The 14,175-nt window shown below is 42.1% G+C and overlaps 1 protein-coding gene across 1 annotated transcript in view; it reads right to left on the reverse strand.

The window, feature by feature from the left end:
- The window catches only part of TEX48 (testis expressed 48), a 15,534-nt gene extending 4,692 nt beyond the window's left edge, over positions 1 to 10,842 (reverse strand). Inside the window, 3 exon segments of the mRNA XM_024762186.1 lie at positions 9 to 241; positions 5,579 to 5,625; positions 10,674 to 10,842. Of these exon segments, the coding sequence (XP_024617954.1) occupies positions 9 to 241; positions 5,579 to 5,625; positions 10,674 to 10,842 (449 nt within the window).
- Positions 10,843 to 14,175: the final 3,333 nt, after the last annotated feature.

Genomic DNA, 14,175 nt, shown 5'->3' on the forward strand with positions numbered 1-14,175 from the left:
CGAGAGGCCAGGCAGGGTGTTTTTGCCTGGTGCCTACCATGCTTTGATGGCTGAAGCTCTTGGGTTTGGGGATCTTGGAGTCATCTGTGGCATTGGCTTCCTCACAGCATTTGCAGCATATACAGAAGATCTTCGAGGCCAGGTTTCGGTGGGGGCTGCTGTATGAAAGAAAGGAATGGGGCCTTGGGTTCTGGGGCCTGAATTCCAGATGCCCCGTTGGAAATTTACTGTGATGGGGGTCCTACAGGGTCAGCCTCTCCCAAGGTATAATAACACTTCCCTCTCCCAGATCTCTTGTAGCTCCCCACGGCCAGCAGGCCCAAGCCCTTCAGCCTAGGTTGCTCTCTCGTAAGGTCACTATTCCTATTTTATACAAAATTTTCTTACCCATGGAAAGGAGTTGAAGCCTCTATTCTTCCAGCTTTGCTTGCAGGGGTGCCTTATTGAATCAACCGATCTTGAATTTGAGCCCAGTTCCCTGGGCAGGGCTGTTTCCTAAATAAACATAAGACTGTGCATGAAAAGTGCCAGTCCTTCACCTGTGCTCACACTCCAGGTAGGATCCCACTACAGCAGAATCCCAGCCCATGCGGAAATCCGCGTAAACATGCTTGGCTTTTAACCAGATCTGTTTTCTACCCCGTTTCCAGGGGTAGGTTCCTTAACCTTCTCGAGCCTCACTTTTATCATGTGGAAAATGGGAAAAGCAGTGCCTACTTTGCAAAAAGTAAAGGTTTAAACATACGAAAAGTGACCCCTGTGGTGATGGGTACACAAAGTGCCCAGTCAGTGGTCATTGTATTTCCTTTCCCTTCCCTTCATGTAGCTCATTGGCTCCAAACTATTCTAGCTGGTCCAGGTCCCATGAGAACATGGTGATGAAGCACAGTCTTATAGATGTAGGTCCTGGTTCTGCCACCAACTTGCTGTATGGCTTTGAGTAAGTCCATGCTTATCTCAGTGTCTCAGGCTTCTCATCAGTAATAAGAGGAAGTTAGGTTAGATGATGTCTTCAAGGATCTTCCTAGTTTGGGTGGTCCAGAATTACAAGGCCTTGTTTTCATCCCAAACTCCTTTCACTGTGTATCACCTTTTCCAGATCTCTGAATGCTTCCTGTTCTCCCTTCCCTTTCTGTGGCAAACCCCCTCGTAGGAAATTCTTCTCACAATACCCAACTCACTGAGTGAGTTGTCTCACTCATGGGCATTTGCTTTCATTTTCTCTACTCTCATACCATCCAAGCCACCATCAGCTCTTGCCTGAATTATGGCAGTAGATTTCGAACTGATCTTACTGTTTCTTTTACCCTTGACTTCTTAATAATTAATACAAAATTTCTAACTTCCTGCACATAAGCTATTCAATATAGCACAATTTATATACTGTGGCTAGACACAGCCAGCAGACTAGACACATACCATGTCCCCATTGTGTGGGATCCTTGGACCAAGAGGGGCACTTTCTGGGCCCATTTAGCTTCAATCTCCAATAGTCCTTTGGATCTGCTGTCAAGTGAGTTTTTCATCATAATTTGATCTGTGACATATTTCTCTGAGCTCTCTTTAATGAATCTATTTTCTTAGGATTTATAAGCAAATAGAAATTAATATAAGGCAATTAGATCTTTTGTTTTGGAGATGCACCATTTAGCAAATATGCTTGCCATTCATACGCTGATTCTTCTGCTTGCTATAGTTTCAGTCTTCATCTACTTATATAAACTCTTGCTTCATGGGCTTTTGTGTTGTTCTAGATTGCCTTATGTATGTTGAGTGTAGAAGGAAGTGCTTCATAAGGAAGAAATGAAAACATAAGTCTGACCTACCTCCACCACCAGGCAGCCCTGGGAACTAATGGTTGGAGATCTGTTAGATTGGTGGTCAGCTTGTAAAAAGGAAATTGCTAAAATTTTGCCTTGGGTCTCTCCAAACCTTCATGAGCACATGTCTGTCTTGGTAGAGCAATGAAAAGTCACTTTTCTCAGCCTATATTTTGGAGTTAGTGATTTCTAGGACATTGATCATATGAAGCCTTTTAGGTTCTCCTTGGCCAAGGAATTCAAGATGTCATGCATAGTACAAAGTTTTGGCTAACTGTAGTGTATTCTTTCCTGTTTGTCATGGTGTCAGCTGCATTAAAGTTGCTTCCTCTTCCCTGGAAAAACTCTTGCTTTGTATATATACTTTCACTGAATGTACTCTGATGTGCTTATCTTAATTAATGGCAAAATTTTGCTAGATGACTTAAAATTACAATGGCCATTATGGCAAACTTTCAGTGTCAAAAATAATAGATTAAAAAAAATAATAATAGATTTAAGAGGGGCGGTAGAAGAGAGAGAAGACAAAAACACCAAACAGTCAGTAGAGGGCTTCTTTGATTGATATGCTCTCGCTCCAGAAAGAAGAAAAAAAAATCTTACTACTACTCAAACCTGAAACCTACTTGCATTGCATGTCTCCCTCTCTCCACCTAGCTTTATCTCTACCACCCACTTAAACTTCTCTTGTTCCTTTCCCTAACTACCTAAATAAACTTTCTTCATGGGGCATTTCTCTAGAAAAGAGAACAAAACATTGCACAATATTCCCCTAAAACTCCTGTACCAGAAGGTGGATCCAGAGAGGTTGAATTTAAAACCTGGGTGAGAGGTGAATTGAGGAGAAATATTTTAAATCATCTCAAATTTTGTAACAACAGAAAGTTGCTGTCTAGTTCAGGATTCTGTTATTGTTACTTATTGCCCTAGACTACCACATTTGTATCAATTAGTTAACTTAATTGTTAACCTTCAACAATGGAGCAAAATGTTTAAAAGCAGCAGGATGGAAAAGACCAGAAGATTTAAATAACCCATCTATGCATAATTCCAAAAAATTAAGGGCTTGAGAAGTTAAGAAACACAGAAAACGCACCACATAAAATTATTTCAAAAGTTATTCCAAAAGGTAAAATCTTTTTCTTAAGGGTAGATTGGGTGAAGATTCAGAATTGAAAACAAAATCGAGATGAATCAGTAGGAGACTGAATAAACTTCAGGACGTTCTGGGGTAGACCAACAGCTTAAGGGAACCTTTTCTTCTTTTCTTGCAGAGGACTCAGACCTGAAATAGTGAACTTAGACACAATAAATTGGAATGAGAAATGTCCACTTTGATCTCCCGATTATTTTCAAATAGTCCTAAAAATTAATTAGAAATCAAGATAACTTTAAGCCCTCTTGGACCAAAAGTTCCTCTGTTCTTAAAGAATACGGAGCCTGTGGATGAGGACGTGTGTGTGTGTGTGTGTGTGTGTGTCTATATATATATATACTTTGAACAGAAAGACCATTGGAAGAACTCATGTTCCATAATGGCCAAAGGACAACTGTCCAAATCTGTCCAGTGATACCACTCTAAGGAGACCTTAGCACTCAGCACTCTCCTGTTCTTCCTCTAAACTCCCAAGGAAAATTGATAAAGGTGGACAGTAATACTGCTTGATTGTTGACATGGTTTATTTCTTACTGGGAAATCAGACTCTTCAATGCCAACTGGGACTAAGACCTACTGTTCTTTGTGATGACTGTGTGCCTTTCCAAATGTGCAACTCCTGGGCACCCTCAGTGGACAATGTTTCTTACACAGTGTTGGAAGGGAAAAAAATCCTTCATGGGGTTATCAATATCCTAGACTTCTGAGAACAGTGAGCCCTCCAAAGGAGGTGGACAACACAAAGGGCTCATTTTCCTTCACCTTGACTGACATAGTACGCAACACAGCCCACATCCTAGGGCACAACTGACCAATTGAAAATTCTTAGGTAATAATGGATAATAGAATAACTTTGGATTTTATTTTGGCTAATCAAGGGGATTATGCACCATTGCTTTCACTTCATGCTGTACCTTGATTAATACCACAGGTGAGGTTAATCTATATCTAAGCCCAAAGAAAAGGCAACCTAGCTATTTGAGGTAGACACAGTGTATCATTTGAAATTTATCTTCTTCCGTCATGCCTGAGAAATAGTTATGATTCTAGACTGCCTTCCACACTCTCTTAAAAGTACTTTTAATTATTATTGTTTGTCTCAGTCATTCATTGGCTGTTGTCCAGAGAGTGGAATACTTTTATGCGGCAACTGTTTCAACTTCTGGCTCCACAGATGATTGAAAGACAGAAACAAGAAGACATCAGGCTGGCTGATGCTCAAACTGAACATCAGATCTCTGTAAGTGGAAAACTGTAACTGTGTCTTCAAGGAAAGTGGACAACAGTGGTGAAGACCTGACAATCCCTGAGGGTCTCTCCTGAGGCTTTGAGGGAGGGCCAAAAGGGGGAGACTGAGAATAAAAAAGGAGTTCCCACACTCCTAAGCGAAGACTGATCGCTCTGTAACCATGGTAACAGATAATCACCAGCACCTGTTTAAACCCGTTTACTCTGTTAATGAACTTTTCTCTTGATGACCATTCTGCTGAAAGTAACATCCACAGACAGTACTTCATGGCCTATGGTCTACCACTCCTAAGCACTCTCACCTCTGAAATACCACCTGTCCACGAACTCAGTGCCTCCACAAACCCCTTAAATATTAGCCACTAGCTTTGTTCAGAGACTTTGTCACCAGAGCATAGTTCTCTCTTGTTTAATGAGAAATAAATTCAGTTTTTGTTCCACACGTTGAGTGGAGGTCTCTTCTGCTAAAGCAGCTTATACGTACGCAGCATCTTGGAGATCATTCTGTAATAGCAGCTCAGCAGATATTTTCAAATATAAGTTTATCTGAATCTAGCACTGATGCTTTTCATATCTTTACTCCCCAGCAATTTCCCAAGAAACAGAGGGGAGTAGAACCACTTTCTCCTCTAAATGTTGGTAGCCAAGAGTTTTGAACTTTTGAACCCTTTCAGAAATGGAAAGGATCTTAACACTGTAGCAATTACAAGCACGTTCTTTGGGGTATAATTCCTAAGGATTTACAATTTATTAGCTATGAAATTTAAAAATTTAACTTTCCTGGACTTTTGTTTTCTTATCTGTAAAATGGGAATGATAATAGTATCTACCCTAGAATGTGGTTGTGAGGATTAAATAATCCTCACATAAATAATGATGGAAAGTGCTTAGCACAGCTGTCTGGCACATTGTAAAGGCTCAATAAATGTAAATGCTGATGCTGATGAAAATGTGGAGTCGATTTTGGTTAGGGCAGGGTGGGTGTGGTGTTTCTTGCACTACCAGCGCCCTCCTCTAGGTGGAAGCAGGAGCCAAAGAACAGGGCCCTTGGGTCACCCCCAGTGGGCTGTGAACTTCAGGTCTCCAGTGACCCCACAGAACTTTGACCAGAGCAAGAAAGATCAATGAGGTCAAACAGGAAGACTTCCAGAGCTGGAGGAGCCCTTAGGGGTCATTCAGCACAGGTGGGGAGACTGGGATCCAGAGAGAGAAACAGTGGGGTCATGGTAAGAGGGATGGTGTCTGCTTCCTGGAGCAAAGTGAAAAGGTGCCCAGGAGTGATGGAGACATTGTCCCTTTAAGTATGAAACAATATCCCTCCTGCTCTCAGGTCTAACTTTTGAGCCTCACTCACCTGCAGCTGGCAGAGCAGAGATGGAACTATCTGTGATGTCACAGGGCCTGGGAACCACATAATGTTGGGGGCAGAGGGGTTTGGACTGACCGCAAATGCAGGGAGGAGGGAGGATGTCTGCTGATCCTCTCTCTAGTGGTCCTTCCCTCTGTCCACAATGCCATGCTGTCCTTTGGGGCACTGGAATGGAAGTCCTGGTGCCTCTGGTGGAAGCATCTTGAGGATGGCTGGGCCAGAAGGGGGCGGTATAGCACTGGATGCAGAAGACCTTGGTCCACATTCTGTAGCCAGCAGGGTGGTAACCTTAGGCAAATAGACGTCATGTCTTGGTTTCTTCCTCTTTAAAGTGGGAATAATGGGACTTCCCTGGTAGCACAGTGGTTAAGAATCCACCTGCCAATGCAGGGGACACGGGTTCAACCCCTGGTCCTGGAAGATCCCACATGCTGCGGAGCAGCTAAGCTCGGGCGCTACAGCTATGGAGCCTGCGCTCTGCAGCCCATGAGCCACAGCTACTGAGCCCACATGCCACAACTAAAGCCCACGCGCGCCTAGAGCCTGTGCTCCGCAACAAGAGGAGCCCCCACTCGCTGCAACTAGAGAAAGCCTGCACGCAGCAACGAAGACCCAACGCAGCCGAAATTAAAAATAAATAAATTTTTTTTTAAAAAGTGGGAATAATTATTTAATTTTAAATGATATTTTTAGGATTAAATGAGGTCAGGTAAACATTTAACACGGTGCCTAGGTATAGTAAACATTCAAGAAATGGTTGTTATTAATGATATGTGCAAATATAAAGTGGCATTCTCTTCCCAATCTGTCTTTCTGGAAAATTGAGTCCTGACAAAATCTCTCACCTTTGGGGAACTCTCAGTTCCTTTATTTAGGACAACCAATTTCTATTTGGGGAAGCCAAATTAGGTTAAAATGTTCTCAATCAGTGCTATCTTTGGATTCTTCTACAGGTCACCTGATACAAAAGGAACAGAAGCCAGCAAAACTTCAGCACAGTTTTGGATGTTCCGTTGGAGGGGTCGATTGGGGGTTCAGGTGGTTACTTTCAGGAGAATGGTCATCAAGATAAAAGTTTATTAACAGATGAAATGTGTTTAAACAAGTTCTGGTGATTATCTGTTACCATGGTTACAGAGCAATTCGTCTGTGTGACCTAAGCCATACTAAGTATTCGATAGTGGTTAAAACAGTCTTTTAAACCTCAGTTGTAAAGAAGTACTCCTAAGTGGTAATATTGAAGGTTCTCAATTCTGGCTGCAAGTGAGATTCATCTGAGATGTTTTTTAAAACATAGGAATACCCTCAGGCCTCACTCCAGATAAATTAGAATCCTTGGGGATAGCAGTGGGTGAAGCCTGGGCATCAGGAGTTTGACAAAGCTTTCCAGGTGATTCTTACACGTAATCAAGACTGAGAACTACTAAGTTACATTGTGGAGATGGCTAATTACACACACAAGCAGTGATTCTCTGCAAAGGCTGCCCTTAGGGAGGAACATTTAAAAATGCCACACTCTGGGCTTCCCTGGTGGCGCAGTGGTTGAGAGTCCGCCTGCCGATGCAGGGGACACGGGTTCGTGCCCCGGTCCGGGAAGATCCCACGTGCCGCGGAGCAGCTGGGCCCGTGAGCCATGGCCGCTGAGCCTGCGCGTCCGGAGCCTGTGCTCCGCAACGGGAGAGCCACACTGTGTGAGGCCCGCGTACCACAAAAGAAAAGCCACGCTCAGTGCCCACTCTATAGGTCAGTAAAATCACTATTTCTGGGCATTGGTAGTTTTGGAAAGCTCCCCAGATGATTTTCCCCCATCACACTTTTAAAAAATTGAGATATAATTGACATATAACGTTGTATAAGTTTGAGATGTACAGTGTGTTGGTAATGATACATTTATATATTGCAGTATGATTATTATGCAATAGTAGTGTTAGCTAACACCTTTATTGCATCACATAATTATTTCTTTTTTGTGTTGAGAACAATTAAGATGTAGCCTCTTAGCAACTTTGAAGTTTATAATACAGTATGATTTTTAACTTGCAGCCAGCATTGAAAACTACTGACCTACAGAACAAATTTTAAAAACCTAACTTTTCTTGATGCTGTATAAATGTATTTTTTAGCTTTTCAGGGACAGTATTGTATATGGATTCAATAGGACTATTTTTCAAATAACTTAGAAATGAAAATATACTCTGGAAACCTGTGTTAGATGAAAATTGTAAAGATACTGATGTTAGAGGTATGTGAGAAGCATTTGAATGAAATTGTTTCAGAAGATGGGAGAATGAGGATAGCGGTATTTCTAAATTAATATATTTTATAATATATAGTATGCCATTGTATACACACATCCTGTATTGAATCCTTGTAAATAGATGTTTGGTCGTTTCACCTATAGCACAAAACACTTATATATTCAGGTTGGCCAAAATACTTAAAAAGAAATCTTTGCGTGGGGAAATTGGGAGATTGTCTTCTGTTTGGGGTGGTTTACCATTCAAGCTTAGATCTGGGGTAGGAGTCTAGTTAGCAGGTTCCTGCACTAATCCCTGGTCCAGGTAGAGAATAATGAACTAAGGCACTGGCCTAAGGTAAGTGGGTGGATTTTGAATCTGGTGATTCCAGCGTGTATGGGCTCTGGAGTTGGGCTGCCTGCATGAGAAACCTGTTGTGGTAACTTGCTGTATGACGTTGGCCAAGGTCATTTACCCCTCTAATCCTCAGTTTCCTTACCTTTAAAATGGGAATTATAATAGCGTTGATGTGAGGAATACATTAGACCAGCCATGGAATGTCATAAGTGTATAGTTGTCCCTCAGTATCTGCGGGGGGAATTGGACCCCCAAGGATACCAAATCTGAGGATGCTCAAGTCGCTTATATAAAATGGTGTAGTATTTGCATGTAACCTAAGCACATCCTCCTGTATACTTTAAATCATCTCTAGATTACTTATAATACCTAATACAATGTAAATGCCATGTAAATAGTTGCTGGAGAGGTGCAAATTCAAATTTTGCTTTTTAGAACTTTCTGGAATTTTTTTTTTTCTCCGAGTATTTTCTGTTGTGGTTGGTCGAATCTGTGGATGTGAAGCCCTCGGATGTGGAGGGCTGACTGTAGTACCTGGTAGAGAAGCATTCAATAAATGTGGCCTGTTACTATTATTATTTGATACTGAGAGTGAAGGGTGAGTCTGGGCTGATGCTTTCATACCTGTGGATGTGAAATTAGAGAATTCAGGAAGAGTACATTTTGGATAAGGATAAATTTAGGTATTTTGTTTTTGTTTTTTGAAACAACTTTATTTTGAAATAATTACAAATTCACAGGAAGTTGCAAAGAAATGTGCAGTTTTTTTTAATTTTTAAATTTTATATTTTTATACAGCAGGTTCTTATTAGTCATCAGTTTTATACACATCAGTGTATACATGTCAATCCCAATCGCCCAATTCATCACACACACACACCCCCGCCCCCCGCAGCTTTCACCCCTTGGTGTCCATGTTTGTTCTCTACATCTGTGTCTCAACTTCAAGTGCAGAGAGTTTCTATGAATCCTTTACCCAGTCTCCCCCAATGTTAGCGTCTTGTATCACTAATGATATCACAACCGGAAAATTAACATTGGTGCAATCCACTAAGCTCATTCGACCATTCACCAGTTTCGTACGTACTCATATGTGTGTATGTGTGTAGCTGCACGCAGTTTTATCACACGTGGCTTCATGTAACTGCCACCATAACCAAGACACTTAACTACCATCACCACAAAGTTCCTTATGTGCTACTTCATTATAGCCACACCACCCCCTTTCCCCACCATCTCTAACTCCTGGAAGCCACTCATCTGTTTCCCATTTCTATAATTATGGCATTTCATGAATGTTCACAAATGGAAACATGTATCTTTTTGTATCTTTTTGAGTTTTTTTTCAAAAAACTCAAAAAAATGTATCTTTTTGAGTTTTTTTTTCTTTTTTTGAGGTACGCGGGCCTCTCACTGTTGTGGCCTCTCCCATTGCGGAGCACAGGCTCCGGACACGCAGGCTCAGCGGCCATGGCTCACGGGCCCAGCCACTCCGAGGCATGTGGGGCCACTCCGAAGCCCCTCATTTTGAGTTTTTTTTTTCACTCAGCATAATTTCCTTGAGATTAATCCAAGTTCTAGCATGTATCAATAGTTTATTCCTTTTCATTGCTGACTCATAATCCACAGTATGCATGTACCACAGTTTGTTTAACCAGTCATCCAGTGAAAGATATTTGAATGGTTTCTAGTTTTTGGCCATTACAAAGAAAGCTACTCTGCGGGCTTCCCTGGTGGCACAGTAGTTAAGAATCCGCCTGCCAATGCAGGGGACACAGGTTTGAGCCCTGGTCCGGGAAGATCCCACATGCCACGGAGCAGCTAAGCCCGTGCACCACAACTACTGAACCTGTGCTCTAGAGCCCGCGAGCCACAGCTACTGAACCCCGCGCGCCTAGAGCCCGTGCTCCACAACAAGAGAAGCCACCGCAATGAGAAGCCCGTGCACCCCAATGAAGAGTAGCCCTCGCTCTCTGCAGCTAGAGAAAAACCAGTGCGCAGCAACAAAGACCCAAAGCAGCCAAAGATGAAATAAATAAATTTATGGAAAAATAAATAAAGCTACTCTGAACATTCATGTACTAGTTTCTGGGTGAAGATAAGTTTTCACTTCTGTGGGGTAAATGCCCAAGAGTACAATTTCTAGATTGTATGGTAAACCCATTTTTAGTTCTAAAAGAAAATGCCAAATTGTTACCAGCCCTTCCAAGTTGGTCCCCAACAGGGGTCTTCCTGCCTAGTGTCGCTCGCGCCAATATAACTAGACTGACCTGGGTTCAGAAGCAAAGGAAAGTTTTATTCTTTTTTTTTTTTTTTTTTTGCGGTAGGCGGGCCTCTCACCGCTGCGGCCTCTCCAGCTGTGGAGCACAGGCTCCAGACGCGCAGGCTCAGCGGCCATGGCTCACGGGCCCAGCCGCTCCGCGGCATGAGGGATCCTCCCGGACCGGGGCACTAACCCGCGTCCCCAGCATCGGCCAGCTACTCACGCTGCAGATCACAGTGCCGGGTGCAGCCTCTCTGCACGCGGCCTGCTGCAGCCATCTTGAATTGCAGTGTCGTGCCGCGCTTCTGCACGGACCCGAGTTGCAGTGTCGGGCGAAGCCGTTTCGCACTAGGAACTCTGGTCTGAAGTGCCGGGTGGAGTTCTCTGCCCATGGTGTCCTGTGAGAAAGTGAAGCTAGACGGGACACAAAGAAAAAGAAAAAAAAGGTTAGACTTTATTTTATTACCCAGATTCTATTTTTATTTCTCGGGAATTGTGAATGGGCTGTGCTGTTGACCAGGTTATTTTCCAGAGGGACTGTGCCATTTTAGATTTCCACCAGCAACTCTCCTCTTCTCCAGTGTTTTTTTCACTGTTTTTTATTTTAGTCATTCTAATAGGTGTGTCTTGGTATCTCATTGTGATTTTAATGTGCATTTCCCTAATAGCTACTAGTGTTGAACATCTTTTTTTTTTTAAAGAAGATGTTGGGGGTAGGAGTTTATTAATTAATTTATTTTTGCTGTGTTGGGTCTTTGTTTCAGTGCGAGGGCTTTCTCTAGTTGCGGTGAGCGGGGGCCACTCTTCATCGCGGTGCGCGGGCCTCTCACTGTTGTAGCCTCGCTTGTTGCGGAGCACAGGCTCCAGACGCACAGGTTCAGTAGTTGTGGCTCACGGGCCTAGTTGCTCCGCGGCATGTGGGATCCTCCCAGACCAGGGCTCGAACCCGTGTCCCCTGCATTGGCAGGCAGATTCTCAACCACTGGGCCACCAGGGAAGCTCTGAACATCTTTTTACATGCTTATTAGTCACTCATACATCCTCTTTGGTGAAACGTCTCTTCATGTCTTTTGCCCACTTTCTAACTGGATTGTTTTGAAAATTCAGTTTTTAAAATGATAGCTTATTGAAATATAATTTATATGCCATAAAATTTATACTTCTAAGGTGTACACGTCAGTAGTTTTTAGTATATTCATAGAATTGTGCAACACTGTTTAATTCCTGAATATTTGCATCACCCCAAAAGGAAACTCCATGTCCATTAGCAGTCACTCTCCATTCCCCCTTCCTTCCAGCCCCTGGCAACCACTAATCTGCTTTCTGTCTCTATGGATTTGCCTCTTCTGGACATTTCATATAAATTAAATCATACACTATGATTTACTTTTTCAAGGTGCCTCCAGGTTGTACCATATATCAGTTCTTCATTCCTTTGTGTTGCCAAATAATATTCCATTGTATGGATAGACCACATTTTGTTCATCTATTGATGGATATTTAGGTTCTCTTCACTTCTTGGCTCAAAAAATACTGCTATGAATATTTGTGTCCCAGTTTTCTTATGGACATGTGTTTTCTTTTATCTTGGGTATATATACCTGGAAATGAATTTGCTGAGTCAGATAGTAGCTTAATTTTAACTTTTCAGAAATTGCCGGACTGTTTCCAAGGTGGCACTACCCTCTGCAATGTATGAGGGTTTCATTTGCTTTATATTCTCAACAACACTTGTTATTGTCTGTCTTTTTTACTTTAACCATCTTAGTGAGTGTGAATAGTATCTCATTGTGGTTTAGATCTGTATTTTCCTAATGACTAATGGTATTGAGCATCTTTGCATGTATTTATTGGCCATTTGTATACCTTGATTGGAGAAATGTCTGTTAAGCTCCTTTGCCCATTTAAAAATTGGACTGTCTTTTTATGGTTGAATTTTAAGAGTTCTTTATGTATTCTGGATATTAGACCGTTATCAGATATATGGTTTGCAAATATTTCTCGCATTCTGTTTTTCTTGCATTCTCAATGTGTCTTTTCACGTTCTTGCTGGTGTCCTTTGAAGCACAAAAGTTTTTAATTTTGATGAAGTTCACTTAACATTTTTTCTTTTGTTGCTTGTGTTTTTGATGTCATATCTAACAAATCAACCACCTAACCCAAGGTCATGAAGATGTACTACCATATTTTCTTCTAAGATTTTATAGTTTTAACTCTTACATGTAGGTTTTTGGTCCATTTTGAGTTAGTATTAAAGTAGGAGTCCCAAATTCATTGTTTTGCATGTGGATGTCTAGTGGTCCCAGCACCATTTGTTTAAAAGACTATTCTTTCCGCATTGAATTGTCTTGATCTTGGCACTGTTGTCAAGAATCAGTTGACCATAAATGTAAGAACTAAAATTTACTTCTGAGAATGTTGCATTTGATATTGTAAGAGAGAGTCAAATGAAGGTTTCCAGAAAGGTCAAATGAGTGTGGTTGATGGCACTGTTGGCCCCAATTCTTTACCCCGGCCAATGGTCGTACGTTCTCCATGGCATCATCATAAGCAGAGTGTATTTCCCTGTGTTTGATTTTGGATTTGACTAAGTGACTTGCTTTGGTCAATGGTTTGTGGGCAAAAGGGACAGTATTAGAGTTTTGAGATTAGAATTCCTAGCATGTTGCCACTTCGGCTCTTGCTCTTCTGACTCTGCCCTGACAGACTATGTCCCCATTAGCCCATTAGTCCCAGAAGAAGAATGAGAGACATAGATCAGAGTCACTCCAGGCAAGCAGTCAAGCTAAGTCCTGCTTAGATCAGCCAACCCCCATTCAACTCACAGACAGTTAGAGGCCTTGGGACGTTTGCTAGGCACAGGCATTCATATTTTCCCAAAGTGTGAGACGCAGTCCCCCAGTGGGAAGTGCAATGATTTAAGGTCAAACATGGACATGACACTATATAGCATTGAATCATATCATGAGAGAGCAACTCCCTTTTGAGTCTTTTCAATTACATAAGGGGAGAAGTCTCTGCTAGGTGTTACCCACTCTGTAATGCCTCCAGAAAGTCGACAATCTCCCTTGATAACAAAAAGAAAATAGCCCTGCAGGCTCAGAGTCTTTGCAGGTGACAGCATCATACCAGGATTTCAGCACATTATTTTGTTTTCATTCTGTTTTTTTATGTTGACCTTTTCCATTTGTGGTACATTTGTTTTAGTGTAAAATAATGAGATGGTTTAAAGAAAAATATTAAGGGAATAATAGTAGAGATACTAGGCAGATCCAACAATGTTATATGAATAAATGCAGTTTAGGAAATACTGATTGGATATACAACATCATGTCTATGACCTATATAATAAATATTAAGAGAGATTTATGTTTCTCTTCTAAGCAGCTTGTGGAAGGGCATCATTTTATTTATTTATTATTGGCTGTGTTGGGTCTTCGTTGCTGCGCGCAGGCTTTCTCTAGTTGCAGTGAGCGGGGGCCACTCTTAGTTGTGGTGTGCGGGCTTCTCATTGAGGTGGCTTCTCTTGTTGCGGACCACAGGCTCTAGGCGTGCGGGATTCAGTAGTTCCGGCGGTTGGGCTCAGTAGTTGTGGCTCGCGGGCTTGAGAGCGCAGGCTCAGTAGTTGTGGCGCACGGGCTTAGTTGCTCCGTGGCATATGGGATCTTCCCGGACCAGGGCTCGAACCTGTGTCCCCTGCATTGCCAGGCAGATTCTTAACCACT

This window comes from Neophocaena asiaeorientalis, unplaced genomic scaffold, assembly GCF_003031525.2.
Source record: "Neophocaena asiaeorientalis asiaeorientalis breed wild unplaced genomic scaffold, Neophocaena_asiaeorientalis_V1.1 scaffold78, whole genome shotgun sequence".
Classification (NCBI taxonomy): Eukaryota; Metazoa; Chordata; class Mammalia; order Artiodactyla; family Phocoenidae; genus Neophocaena; species Neophocaena asiaeorientalis.